We start from the raw sequence: 14,540 nt of genomic DNA on the forward strand, positions 1-14,540 counted from the left end.
CGTTTTTTACATGACAAATACAGGTTTTCAACTTATTTCAACTTGGCGTGAACAAAATTGCAGACATAATCTAACAATTATTTTTAAAATATTATCGCTAGCTTTTTAATTAATCTTCTACCTAATATTTGCTCTCTTTACAGAGAAAGGTATTTTAAATGCTATATATGTCAAACCATTTATTTTATATGATTGACTAACTGTTGTTCTTTTATGATTCCTGTTTGACATAATTTGGAAAGCATTTCTGTTTTCCATGAAATTATTGACAATAAATTATTACATACATAGATAATGCACAGGAGACTTCAATGGAACCAGAAGCAAGCAGCTATCCTAATATATTTAGTTGAATTTAACTTTCAATGCTTTACCATAAAGAATAAAAAGTCTTTATATAAACATGAATAAATGTATTTGTACCAAATCACTATTTATTTATGTAAGGTTTTTTACAAAAAGCTCTAAAAAATTTCTATTAAAAAAGAATGCCACCAAAATGGAATCAGTTTACTTGTACAAACATATGTCATATAATAGAACAATCAAATTAAGTGTTTCTATGAAAATGGAAATTAAATGCCTGATACTATTACAACAAATGAAACTGTTGAAATGTACTGTTTAATATATGTGGAGCAGCAAACTTGAAAAAGAAAAATAGATAGAACATATACAGATGGTTATTACAGTACATCAACATAGCATGAGGACCTCAACTTCTAAATTTAAGAGTTTTCTAAACTTACAAATTCAAAACTTACATTTGTGACTTATTAAAAATGTCTCTTATAAGTTTCAAGCAAGTTTGTTAGGCTCATTTGTTACTCGCTCCTGTCTCCAGTTGAAAAAAGTTAGAAGAGACATTAAGAAACAACCCAAGAATGCAAAAGCAGAGATATAGTAGTAAACATAGCTCCATTGACCTGTTGCGTCGTATATTCCACCTACAAATACAATATATTGTTAAAGATCAACAAATGTCAATATGACTAAATGTCAATATGACTAAATGCCATTGTTCATTGTTTAAAATGTTAAACTCTAAAACACAAAAGGGAATTTAAGAAAAATATTTTATCTATTTTGTCTTCAAAACTTCGAAACCTAGTTTTAAATTAAAAATGGAGCAAGAATTTGTGTAATATTATTTAACGCTTACTCTGGCAAATATAGCAGTTTGCTTCTTTTTGTAGATTTTATCCCCAAGTTAGTTTCTTTGAGAACAAAGTTAAACTATAACCTTCTTCAATAAACTACTGCATGAAATTCTAACTTTCAGCATTTTTATTCCTGGTGATATATATTCATCTAATTGTATAGTTTGTTAGTTTTATTTCATTAAAAAAGTTTATAACAGTAAAAAAGACAAGAAAAAGAAGGTGCAATGAAGACCCACATGAGCAGTAGCATAGCTAGTCATGGTGCTGGTTATTGGTTAGCAGTAACAGTTTATTAGTTACCTAGAAGAAAAAAAACTATTTATAATCCGATCTATTTAATAGTTGATTTTCTATTTTATGTAACATAAAAGGGCAGTTTTCTGTTATATGGTCTCCCTCTATATCATTGCTGTCAGACATATTACAATAAATATCAGAATAGTCTCTCAGCTCCAGTCAGAAATTTTATTGTGTTGAAATTCATAATAATCATTTGCAACCATTTATATGTTTTTTCAAGTTGTTGTCTAATGCTGATTAACTTGGTATCAAAATCTTTTTATAGCCCTTTTATTTCATTAGTTACAACAACTCATTAAAACTATTTTGAAGCATTGCTGAATATTAAATGATTTCCAAGTAAAAAAATAAATTGTGCATAGCAAGAGCTAATATTGATCATTTCAGTACAAGCCAGCCAAAGTATTTATTCTCAGACAGCTGCAAAGTTAAAATATGACTAGATTTACTTGAACATACGTAAATTTAATTCTCATGGGTAATTTCTCATGGGTAATTTAGTTACTATAACTCCTATATAAAATGTATGAGCAGATTTACCTGTTCAACTTTTACCAAGAGTAGTACAATGCAAGTCATGGTCAAGAATAACTTAAAGGTCTGCTGTATACTCGGTATTCTGTTGTGTTAAAGTATATTTTAACCAATTAAAGGCAATTATATCATTTTAAAGAATTTTAATAGTGTTTAGCATTACTAATACTTAATGTCTAACATTGATAGTATTTACCTATGCTGAAGGTCATGACGATGTTGGATATCCCTATATAAAAAAAAATTATTGACATGGCGCTTTCGAGGTTTTGTTTTCCAAACAGCTGGGTACACGTAACAGGCATCAAAGTATACACGGATGTACCTGCGAAGGTGATTCCAATCAACATGGCTACTAGGCCTACAAGCAAATAAAGTAAAATAGAGAGCTCTCTACTCTTTTCTAGGCTCAATTGACAGAATGGACATGCTATAAACATAAAACTTTCATATTAATTCCAATATGAGAGTCAGGCAAACAGTCTCAGCAGAGCCCATTTCTCTGCATTAATTTTGTTTTTCAAGTACTTCCATTTTTTTCGTGTTAATTAACAAACGTTAAGTATTTTACAACAATATATTATTTTACAAAAATGTTATACATTACAAAATTTATAGCAATTATTTCACCTGCTGTATTATGTAGTGTTGCACACAATAAAGCTGTAACTGCTGAGACAGCCATACAAAGCGCCAGATGTGTTGAAGGTGATATAAGCTTCTTATCAGCCAACCAGCCATTGAAGACCTTCATAAGCATATCCGCTATTCCACCAGCTGACAACAGCATGCTGACTAAACTTTTACTCAGCCCTATGTAGTAATAGAATCATAAAATATCGTTATATTTCAAATAAAAAAAACGATCATCATGAGTGCAAACAGAACGGCTGATGCAATTCATACTATGAGATGTTTCTCATAGATTTGGCAAGTTTGGATCATAAAATAACAATACTGAAGATAAATACATGTATATTATATGATTCTTGTTCATAACGTCATAAGGTTTATGCAACTTGTTTGTACCTTATTACATACAATATGAGCTTAGAAATGCTCTGTTAATATTTTTCATCGTTTATGAACAGTAAATGATATTACAGTATAGATTTATAATTATTACAAACTTATAGATCAATCAGTAAGCATGGCAGTCCTCGAGCTTTATTTTATTTTTAATCTGATAGTCTGCAAGCCTGTCTTCAGGCGGCTGTTTTTTAGGAACCAGCCAGAGTTTTAAAATGAAATATTTTTAGCAATCTGACAGAAGAAAAAGCCTATGTGTAGTAAGTAAGCCCGACAAAGTTCAAGATTTTTTTTATGTTCAATCAGATATCCTGCAGGTGGGTGTTTAAGCGGCGGGTTCTCAGGAACAAGCCGGATTTTTGAAGCCAAATATTTCTAGTAACCTGACAAAAGACGCAGAGCATATGAGTGTAAAGTTTGGATAAAATAATTCACAAAATGTGAACTAACAGACACAAACACACAATGACAAAGTGTAAGGTATTGATATAGATCTAGTGAAAGAGCCTGTTTGTTCTTTGATTTCACAATAAAAAATTTTGCTTATGTTTACGATATTGAAGCTAGACAACCTGATTGGTAGAGAGAGTCAATTCTAAACAAATGCCATTTTTGCTTGTCAGCGTTGATTGATATGCATGTAATGTCTAACGCAAGTATATTTAATAAAACAGATAACTAGGAATCAGCACCCTAGCCGCTCAAAACCTTTATCATATCTATGCTCACCTATCTCTTTTCCTAGAGGAGGAATGCACTGCAGACTCGCATTAAATCCGCTGCAGTAAACCAACAAAGATAGTCCTAATGCTATGGTTTTTGGATCCCAAGCAAGCTTCCAATTAAATTTCTTCTTTCGTTTTTTCTTGTCAGCTTGTCTGACTTTTGAGTTGGCAGTCGCAGAAATAGATTCTAAACCATTTAGTTTCGGTTGGCTGCAACTTATAATTTTATTGGAAGATAAATGGTTGTCTCCAACCATATCTTCTGAACTGTCGGTAGAAAGATTGTCGATGTTTCCTGGGGCGGAGTGGAATAGCTTTTGACAGTTTTCTTCACTTGTCTTTGACATATTTAAGCCAAGTGATGTGTTTTGATCATCACAATTTTTCTGTAAAATAAACTAGTAACTTTGCATTTAAAGACTATTATATGGTAAAAAGTGTGAGTAAAGGTAAGTAAACGTGTGAAAAGTTGGGTTTCGCAAACATGTAGGATGGCAAATAGGTGAGTTGGTATGTAAGAGATTGGTGAAGAAGGCAGATGAGCAAAAGAATAGAGTGATGAAACAGTTGATTGCGAGAGAGAGACAGAGAAGAGAGAGAAGAGAGAGAGAGAGGGAGAGAGAGAGAGAGAGAGAGAGAGAGAGAGAGAGAGAGAGAGAGAGAGAGAAAGAGAGAGGGAGAGAGAGAGAGGGGGAGAGAGAGAATTAAGGAATTCCAAGGGTTCCTCGGGACAGTCGGCTACCACCAACAATACATTCCAGAGTTCGCCACAATAGCACATCCCTTGCACCGGTTGACTGCGAAGGGAGAGTCCTGGAGATGGACGGAGGAGGAGCAGGTCGCCTTCAACAAACTGAAGAACAGCATTAGCACCGCCCGACCTCTGGCTACCCGGACCCCCGGAGGCAGTACATCTGGGAGTGATGGTGCACTCTTGTAATCCAACTACTTGGAAGCAAGGTTTGGTGGTGTGGTGGCGAGAGAGAGAGAGAAAGAGAGATAGAGAGGGAGGGAGGGAGGGAGAGGGAGAGAGAGAGAGAGAGATACAGATAGAGATGGAGAGAGATAGAGAGGGAGAAGGAGAGAGAAAATGAGGAAGGTAGCGAGTGATTAGAAGTCTGTGTCTAGGATTAAACAAAGATGTTAACAACCACAAGGATTAATAATGTAGAGCGTATAGAACTGAGTGGGCAGACAGGATAGTATGTGAATGAACAAGCGGAACGGTGAGGAAAAAGTGGAAAAATGTAGTAATCTATATGTATATATGCCAGTGTTTGTCATTTGTTTATTGATCTATCATTCGTGTGTCCAGTTATAGCAAGTTATTTTTAGCTACAAAAACTCTGCTTCACGCTGGATTGGAACTCAGATTTTCCAGGTCTGCAGGCAAACATTCTATTTACTAGGTCAAACAGCTACATAGCTGAAAAATGCAATAATTATGGTCATATGCTTACATTAACTAAAATACACATGCTTGAAGCACTTGTGAAAATACTATTGGTTACTATTAGCATGCTTGTAAACATTGATTGGGAAAGTTCTTGATGAGTAATGTCACACATAATGAGTACAAGCTGGTTTCACTAGCTGGCTAATTACAGTCAAGATTAAGACCAGCTTAAGTTACTAGCTCAAGTTGCTCAAGTTAGCTAATTTTCTAATTAGCTAACTTGCTATTATTCAACTTAGCCAATGGCATCTACACTACTTGCTACTGTTTATATGCTGCTTTTATTACCCATGCAACACAGGACATTTATCTAGGTTGAACATACAGAATTAAGCTAGAGAATGAGAATATATCTTAAACCCTGCCAAAATGTTTACCATGTTAATATTAAACCAAATAAAGAGCTTTTCAAGCTTTCAACCAGAATGATAAAAACATGGCGTTCATGCAAAATAGGAATGCAAATACGATAATCTCTCACTTTTTGCGAATAAGCAGACTAGCACCCCATACTTCAGGAAAAGTAAAAACCCACGAAATAGATGCTAATTGACTCAGATATCATAATGCTACTTTTTCATTAATCGAGAGCATTTTTTTCTCTTTTAGGCTCATTAAACAATTTACGAAGGTTGTTGGTGTTTAAGAGACAGGGAGTCACAAGCACTTTGACCTCTTTTACTTTACAAAGTGTTACAAACAAAACAGTAAATCATGGTGACTGCTATCAGAATGATGCTAGTAGAGGGATCTCACATGGCCAGAGTATGAGAGAAATTTATGTATATTATTTATTTTAGTTTTTTATTTTAGTTTTTATTTACTTTGAATTTTAAAAAACTTTCCATAAATATTTGTTTACTGGCGAATTACTAAAGCCACAAAAGCTAAATTGCAAAGTAGTAAAGAATTAATGCGCTATGAGCAAAAAGAAATAACCAATCACCTCGCTCAAAGGGCAGCTAGAAGAGTTCTTTTCAACTCCACCAACTTTGTCATCGCTTGGTGTCACCCATTTAGAGTAGTAAGAGAAAGGACGAATGAGAGCCGCTAGTACCATGTTTTGTAAGCAGACCCCAGCTGTAAGAGACAGTTTGAAAATAAGTTTAAACAATGAATAGAAAAGGTGCTGTTAAACTGGGTGGGTATTGAAGAACAAAGAGATATTAACTTTATTTACAGTGTCAAGGCCGTTTCGAGCAAATTAGACCATAAGATAAACACAAAACCAAAAATAGTAAAGTAATGTTTATTATTACTCTACTATTTTTGTGTATTAAATTAAATTATCTGTATTAAAACAAAGATCTTTTTGCATAACACTGTACTATAACGTAAATTGGCAAGGTGTTGGTGTCTGGTATAAGGTGTAGAGGTTTTTTGGGAAAGTAGGAATGTAATAGATGGTCAGACAGGTTGGAGATATGATTTGAGTATTTTAGGCAGCCCGTGTCCAATAACACATTTAGCTCTTCAACATTAAGAGTGTTTAGACACTGGTCATAACTGTCTATATCAGGTAGTATAAACTTAAAACAAAATGTTTGAAATTGGGTATTACACTTCTGCCCTACTACTAGCCATATACTATACTGTGTAAAAAAAAAACCTCTTTTTTGTTTAAGACAGTTTTTAATAAATTGTACAAAGTACAGATCTGTACAGAGATCTCTCTTTCTAACATCCTGTCATGATGCTGGTGATCATGGTTCTCCCCTCACTTCTAAAAACCATGACTGTTCTGGCAGGTTTCAACAGACGCTGGTCATTGCCTTCTGTTGGGTGTTTTTATTGAGACACCATCTCTAGTTAGCTAGTTGTTGGCTCACAAGGGAGCTCTTCCACCCTTTGTCAGGTTTTGCTTTTAGTCCCGCATGGTTGCTAGTCACCCTTCTCATTCACACTGGGGTACAGGTGGGGAAACTGGCTCAGTGACCAAATTTGGCACAAGAGCAATTGCTGCTGGACACCCTTCTTAACCCCACCAATGGACCTTAAGCGATTTGAACCACTACATACTGGTCATTAGTCAGTTCCCTGACCGCTGAACCACAGCTGTACAGAGTTATACCACTGATATGAAAACGACACCAGTGATAGCCTGGTGTTACCACTTTTCTAGAAGGTAGATTCACTTGTGAAATGGTATCGTACTGAATTAAAAACTTTTAAACAATCCTGGCTGAGAAGAAATGGCAGAAACACAAATTAGTAACAAAACATCTAACAAAAACAGAGTTGGTGAAATACAAAATAAAGTTCCATTAGATTAAATAGCGCAGCTTAAAAAGTTTAAATTCTGGATATGACCTGAAACACTATCAACACTTTGTTCTCTGAAAGGTCTGGAAGGCTTGCTATACATTTTTCAAAGCAATCGTAATAGATATATGCTTAGCTTTCCAATGTAAATATTAATTTTTATCTTCGTTCCAAACTGAAATGATGTCAAATTTTTCTATAATATCCCCAGATCTTAGTATACACGGCACAAAACTTAAATATTGGTAGTTTCAATTATAATGATCATAAAAAAGAAAAATACAAATATAATTATATTTAGTTCAATAGAATGTTAGTGTCAGATGAAAATTTTATTACACGTACATTATTCAATAAAGAATAAAGTATCTTACACAAAAAAGATCCTTGAGGTGTGGCTCAACATTTTGACAACAATTAAAAATAAAATAAAATTGAAGACAATAGTAGTATACAATTAAGATTTTTCATTGTTTTGTGCTCAAAATAATAAACTAATAGACTGTTTCTGTTTAATATAAATAGTTCTTTCTCTTTGCTTCTATATTCTAAATACCTACTGGTAAAGTTTTTTATTTGCTTTAATTTTTGAAGTAGTAGTTTTTTAAACTGATTTTGATCAGGATGGAGTTAGCTCAATTGCTCAATTGCTGGCTTGCCACTGGTTTTAGCACCACCACAGTTCAAATAATGTGAATCAGCAACCAATTAGACTAAAAGCCTGAAGTTAGTTCAAAGCTTTCTTTACAAGTCAAAACTCAAACTTGTCTTACAGAGTTAGTTGGCTATGCACTCTTTGGTCAAACTTACTCTCTCAAAGTCAAAACCACAACAGATATCTTTGAAGTTTCCGAGTACCTTGAAACAAATCTTATCCACATATTAGTTCTTTGTATATAATCATGCAACAGGGGTATGTATAGTGTTTACTTTTTTAAGATCCAATCAGTAATTCCGAGTTTTAACTATTTAGAAATGTTTAAAATCTTAGAATTTTGCTATTTTTTTGCCCTCGTGATGCTCTCCAAAATATGAGGATTTCACAAATCATAAAGACCTTTTTTTCTTGCTCTCTACTCTCATAAATTTATTATTCAAACACATGAAACCTTTCGCTTCTTTAGAAGTTTAGACTTCTTTCATATAGGTTCTATATAGTTTTGACATTTTCATTTTGTTTTACAATACCATTACATACTGCTTTGTTATATTTACGATAAAAGGTACCTACTTTTTCTCATTCGCTAATAAGCGTTTCAAAGAAACTCTTACCACTGAGCAGAATGGCGCTGGAGAATGTGTAGTGGTCGAACAACTGCCGTAACAAGATAGCTATTACAGTCATACCAAGACCTGAACCAGCAGCTGTCAAGCCAACAGACAGAGAACGCTTCTTGTCAAAGTATGGTGCTGAAGCCGTATATAGTGTCAGCAGCACCATACCACTGCCGACTCCTGTTAAAAATACAGTCAAACATGGATAACTCGAACTTCAAGGGACCGAGCAAAAGTGTTCGAATTATCAGAGCATTCAAGTTATCAGAGCACTGTCACAAGTCCATATATTTACTTATTTATTAGTAGATACATGTACATATACAAACTATAATATAAATCAAAAGCACAAATGGCTTGTTTCAAATTAAATGCTTCTAATGTAAAGTTTAAAACGTTTTCATGAAAAAGTATAGAGATTTTTCTATCACTTGAGATTGGTTTGTTGTTTGAGGTGATGTTATTGTCAGGACGTTTTTCAGATTGACATTGGCAAAACTTGATCGTTGTTGAAATGCTCAAAAGAAAAGACATTTTTTTTCTTTTGGGGTTTTACCCACGATCAATTTTGCCGTTTTTTCTTGAAGTTTATGCAGATTACCTTACTTTACCTGGGATTCGTTAAGAGCAACACTCCGAGGCAGTTCAATTAGAAGTTTTACGAGGTTTTACGTACATTCTATATCACTCACGCTTTTTTAATAGATACTTATTGAATGTACACACGTATTCTGTGTTTAGGTCAAACGATGAATAGTTTTTTGTAGCTCAGACAACGTTAAAGTTTAATTACAACATTTTTTAAGACGTTTTAAACATTCAACATTCCGACGTTGATTTAACACGGAATCAACGTCGGAAAACTATTCATCACGGGCTAGCCGAGTCACGCACTCAAGGATTTTCGCCACGCACATACAAAACAACATGCGATTTTTGTTTTGTATGTGCGTGGCGAAAATTCTTGCGCACGTTACCCGGCTAGTCCGTGCTATTCATTGTATCGCAGTATAAATCAAATTTCACCAAACCTTTAGAAAAGTCGTTGACAAAAATATTTTGCCGATGGTGGTAATAACGACGCTTATGAATTACGAAAAGATGAAGTTTACCTCTATGGCTTTGAATAAAGTGATTTTCTAAAGCGATAACAACCGTTTCGGTAGCTGTTGGGCAAAAAAAACAGTTCGAATTAACAGTGTTGAGTTCGAGTTATCTATAGCAATTTATCATTACGTGGGAACGGACCAAAGGAAATGTTTGAATTAACCATGTGTTCGAGCTATCTGTGGACGAGTTATCCATGTTTGACTGTATTTCCATCAGAATTGCTAACTCATAATGCTATATATATAATTCACATTACAAGTATTTTTAGAAGTCAATCGTCATCAGCAATAGGTCTTTTATGAAATCTACCAAAATTTTAGTGAAAGTATATTTTAATTATTAAAATATTTGATACGCAAAATAGAATTTCTATATGTTCTATATGTTTAAACTAAAACTTATAAAACAGCAAAGAAAATATATTAATAACAGTACAGAAGTAAATGATTAACTTATTTGTAAATACTTGATTAAAGAAGTAGGAATAATTTAAACGTTACTAACCATAGAAGACTCCATAGCTTATATACATACACTCAAAGCATGGCACATAAGCAAATGCTATCAAACTTAGCGTCATAATTCCAACGCCTAACATTGCCACGCATCTTGATGAGGTTCTCGCTAACAGCCATCCATTGAATGGGCCTACAAAATAAGAAATATTGGAAAGTATTAAACTCCTGTGCATTTGAATTCAATGAAAGAGAAGAATCTGTAAAAATGAGTGTTGCATTGTATTGTTCATGACATAAGTCAGCACAGGTAAGTCAATTACTGTTTAAAAGCTGCTGGTTTAGATCCTGTATAACACCAGATATTTCAACTATGTAAGTTTAAAGGCGCTAATCCAATATAGGCTGTTAAACTGGAGATAAAGCTTTGACTCATGAAAGCTTGTACACATCTTTGATCACTACTAAAATTAAAAAGAGTTTCTCCTTTGAGTTTTAATCTACATGTATATTACTATTTCCCAGTTTGTGGTTGTTTGTGTGTTTTTGTTAGCCTGTGCGAATGAGGTGTATTTACACAGTTTTAGCTGATTTCATTCAGTTTCATGTGAATACGTTTTTCATGCTTTTCACCAGATCGCCAAAAATATTTGGCTACAAAACTCCATCTGTTTTCTGAGCTCAAGTTTCTTACACACCCACCTGCAGACTATCAGATTTAAGATATAACAAATCTTGAGCATTGCCATGGTTACTGCTAATGTTCTCTAAAGTTAATCAGTTTCAATATCCTTTTTCTCCTTGTTTTTTTTTGCGGCTAAATTAAAGTACGTTTGAAAACAGTTTCAATAACTTTTTTATTACTTATTTGAGTTGCATAGCTAATATAATATATTAAACCAATGCATCGTATAAAAAATTCAAAAATAAAAATTGAGTTATAGCCTCTAAACCTTAATTTATTCTAGTTAATATTTAGAAGAAGTGACAGATTACAAAACTATAAAAGACCATGTTGTGTGTGTATTACTATATGCAAATTCCTAAGCAATTCTGTTGATGGTATAAAAAAATTGTGGGTATCTTGACTCAAATTCAAACTTGTTTCAACTTGTTGTAAGTCCTTGAAGTTCAAGCTATAAATTTCCTTTATGAGTTGCATCTGTTTTTATGGTAAACTTGCCTTAACCATTTTTGTCTACTTCATGAACTCGTATTAACAAATTAACGTTAGAAACTACCATGTAGTATCTTGCAACATATTCATGATGCAAACATGGTAAGTAAACAGTTAAATAGGTTTAAGAGTTTAAAATATATTTAGCAAATTATAGAGGATGATGATTTAAGTGGTACCAATCAATAAAGGATAAATTTGATAAAACGCTGCAGTTTTTTTCAATTAGTTTTATTGATAATTGCTACAGCACTTCTCTCCTTTAGCATATCAGCTTTTTAATCCGTTTTCTTTGTTGATTGCTTTTCAATTTAAACAATTTGACCTTAAAATTACACCAAGGCGACCATGAAGTTTGACAGCTGTGGTCCCCCTATCATCAGTAAATGTCTCTACTCAGTTTAGATGCCAACAAATATGCGGTCCACTACCAAAGTATGATAATGATTTTCCAAGCAATTAGCGGTGGCGCTGATTTTTGCATTGGCTATATTTTTGCATACGCTGGGTTGGAGACTTTTTACAGATTTTAAAAGGTTTTATGGCAGCACTTTAAAGTTTTGCATGGCATTTATTGCTGGCTGAATTCAAGAATATTGTTATCCTAGATATAAGAAAGAAATATTTAACTGTATAACTTTAAGATTTAGCTCTTATCAACCTGACAGCTGCCTTTTAAAAATCGGATGGCAGTAGGCTAGGTAGGAAAATTCTGAATCAAAGTTATATTTTTTGCAAATGATTCTACCAAGATGGGCAAACTTGCAGACCGCTTTAAAGTTCCATATTTTCTCAAACTCATAATTCTGGCTGTAAAACCATCTCCTATTGTCCTAGTTGTTGCAATTGGTTGCATGACACAGCATGTCTCCATTTATCAATAGCTCAATTACATTGAATCATTCTCTGCAGCCATCACTGTTTTTTACATCAGAATTTGCTTTTGCTGCCAGTTTTTTCATTTGGCCCTAGTTTTTGGCTTGTCACTCTTAGTTATGCGCATATCCTTGTAAACCCCATTTTTTAACTTATTGACCTGCAGAAGTCAATACTTGTAATGAAGAAACACAGATTTCAACCAAAAAGCAACAAACAGACGGTTTAACAGAGTGGAGATGTTTTGCCTATTGTATATTTTTAAAACGATCATCAGTATTGTTTTTGGGCTGTTTTTGTCTACAAAATCTCAATCCGCTGAACTTACACTGAAAACATACCTGAAATCCGGTTAACCAGTCCAGCTAGACTGAATATCCAGAGAAAAGAAGTAGCTGATTTTTCTGGATAGACTTCCATAAGTTCAACAAGAATAATGCCTCGACTTTTACCAAAGCCAGCAGTCCAAAGGAAGAGACAGCCGCAGGCTAAACAGACATGACATCAAATGCAATCCTTTTTTTAAGTAGCAGCCCTAATTAAAGATGTGTTAACATATGCGTGGCTTTCCACTAATCACTTTCATGTATTAGACAGTTTCACACATTAGAGATCACTTCCAGCATTTTTATTTTCTAGTTTTCACTTAAAAACAAACTTAGACAGAACTTGATAGATTTTTTCTAGAAATTATTAGTATTTTTCTATTATTGGCAACTGCTGTTGATGTTTGAGGTGATCTGACTGTCAACATGCTTCAAGAATAAAATCGACAAAACTTGATCACAGTCAAAACACACAGAAGAAAAATACGTGCCGAAATGGTGTCACTAAGTAATATCATTTCCATAGTTGATATCGGCTAGTGCGTTCAAATTACAGCACTACTGTAACACATCTCTGTTTAGTCGGTCTCTTTGTAATTATAGGGGACATAATCACATTTCCACTTGATTTGAGCATTTTAACTGCAATCAAGTTTTGCCAATTTAAATTTTGAAACATCCTGGCAGTCTGATCACCTCAAACATTAAAAAAAATCATAAATACAAGAGCTCAAAAGTCAGCAAAGTTTAATATTAGTTATATTTTTTTGTATTCATCCAATTTACTCATCAAACATCACATGGAAAGCCTTCCATTCTTAGCTTCACTACATCTATAACATGGAGGCTGCAAATTTTTGAATTTTTAGCTATACGTGTATGTACATGTATGTATATGAAGTATTGTATACTAAGTAAGTAAAATACATAATTAAAATCCTTAACATTTCAACATGCCATCTCAAAGAGGGAATACCGATGGAGGCAAATTTAACATGTACTGAACATGCATGAAACACTGCAACTTGAGTGCAAAACCGATACCAACTATAGCAACGATAGCAACTAGTGACGTCATTTCTCATGTATTTTTCTTCTAGGCGTTTTAACCACAACCAGGTTCTGACAAATTTAATCTTGAAACATTCTGGCAGTCAAACCACCTTAAACATCAACAACAATCACAAATGATAGAAAATAAATAAATACTTTCTGATGAAATTTAATAAAATCTTCTGCAAGTTCATCTTTAAGGGAGAAACTAGAAGATCAAAATGCTGGCAGTGATCTCTAATGTTTTTTACACATGAAAACCATTGTAAAAAGCAAACGAGACGTTTTTGCAATAAAACTAAACGCATTAAATAGAATCGGCACAAATAGTCAATAAAAAAGTTTAGAAGAAATAGACAAAAATAAATGTTTAGAAATTTTCTAGTAATTTTACATATCTGGTGTGTATGCTTTAGGCTAGAACATACCAGCTTGCCTACAAGATCAAACCTTCACTACGCTCTCAGATGGGGGTTCTTTTATCTACATATTTACAATTTAGTTCTCTATAACTTACAAAAGGTAACAACCCAGCCCCATCCACGGTCTATAGGTAGAGCCATAGTCTCAACTTCTCTTTTAGTCGATCTGCTGAAAAGGTTATAGACAATCAAGCTATTGACAAACCTATTCACGATGAAGTTTTTAATGCTTTTACAAGCAAGCAATAACTAAACTTGCTTCTAGAGTGTTAAGCATAAATATACAGTGACATGGCAAATATGAAGGCAGCAAAACATGCAAAAAAGGAAAGTTTATTCGCTAAATGAATAATTAGAATTTTATAGTGTGATCTTAG

The 14,540-nt window shown here is 33.7% G+C and overlaps 1 protein-coding gene across 1 annotated transcript; it reads right to left on the bottom strand.

The window, feature by feature from the left end:
* Positions 1-323: 323 nt before the first annotated feature.
* Positions 324-14,307, bottom strand: LOC137400213 (monocarboxylate transporter 9-like). Its single transcript, XM_068086540.1, has 9 exons — positions 14,259-14,307; positions 12,704-12,850; positions 10,359-10,502; positions 8,742-8,924; positions 6,154-6,287; positions 3,756-4,137; positions 2,628-2,810; positions 2,194-2,358; positions 324-947 (listed from the first exon to the last, which is right to left on the bottom strand). Exons 1-9 carry the CDS (start codon positions 14,302-14,304, stop codon positions 799-801), a joined length of 1,533 nt encoding a protein of 510 aa, XP_067942641.1. The 5' UTR covers positions 14,305-14,307; the 3' UTR covers positions 324-798.
* Between the last annotated feature and the right edge of the window lie 233 nt (positions 14,308-14,540).

Source organism: Watersipora subatra, chromosome 7, assembly GCF_963576615.1.
Source record: "Watersipora subatra chromosome 7, tzWatSuba1.1, whole genome shotgun sequence".
In the NCBI taxonomy this organism is placed as follows: domain Eukaryota; kingdom Metazoa; phylum Bryozoa; class Gymnolaemata; order Cheilostomatida; family Watersiporidae; genus Watersipora; species Watersipora subatra.

What these genes read in the sequence shown, in the direction of transcription:
- LOC137400213 (XM_068086540.1), bottom strand. Translation starts at nt 14,304, where the DNA reads ATGGCTCTACCTATAGACCGTGGATGGGGCTGGGTTGTTACCTTTT. An exon ending in GGGCTGGGTTGTTACCTTTT is followed by an intron (nt 12,851 to 14,258) that starts GTAAGTTATAGA and finishes ATGTCTGTTTAG; the next exon opens with CCTGCGGCTGTCTCTTCCTT. An exon ending in TCCTCTAGGAAAAGAGATAG is followed by an intron (nt 2,811 to 3,755) that starts GTGAGCATAGAT and finishes ATTACTACATAG; the next exon opens with GGCTGAGTAAAAGTTTAGTC.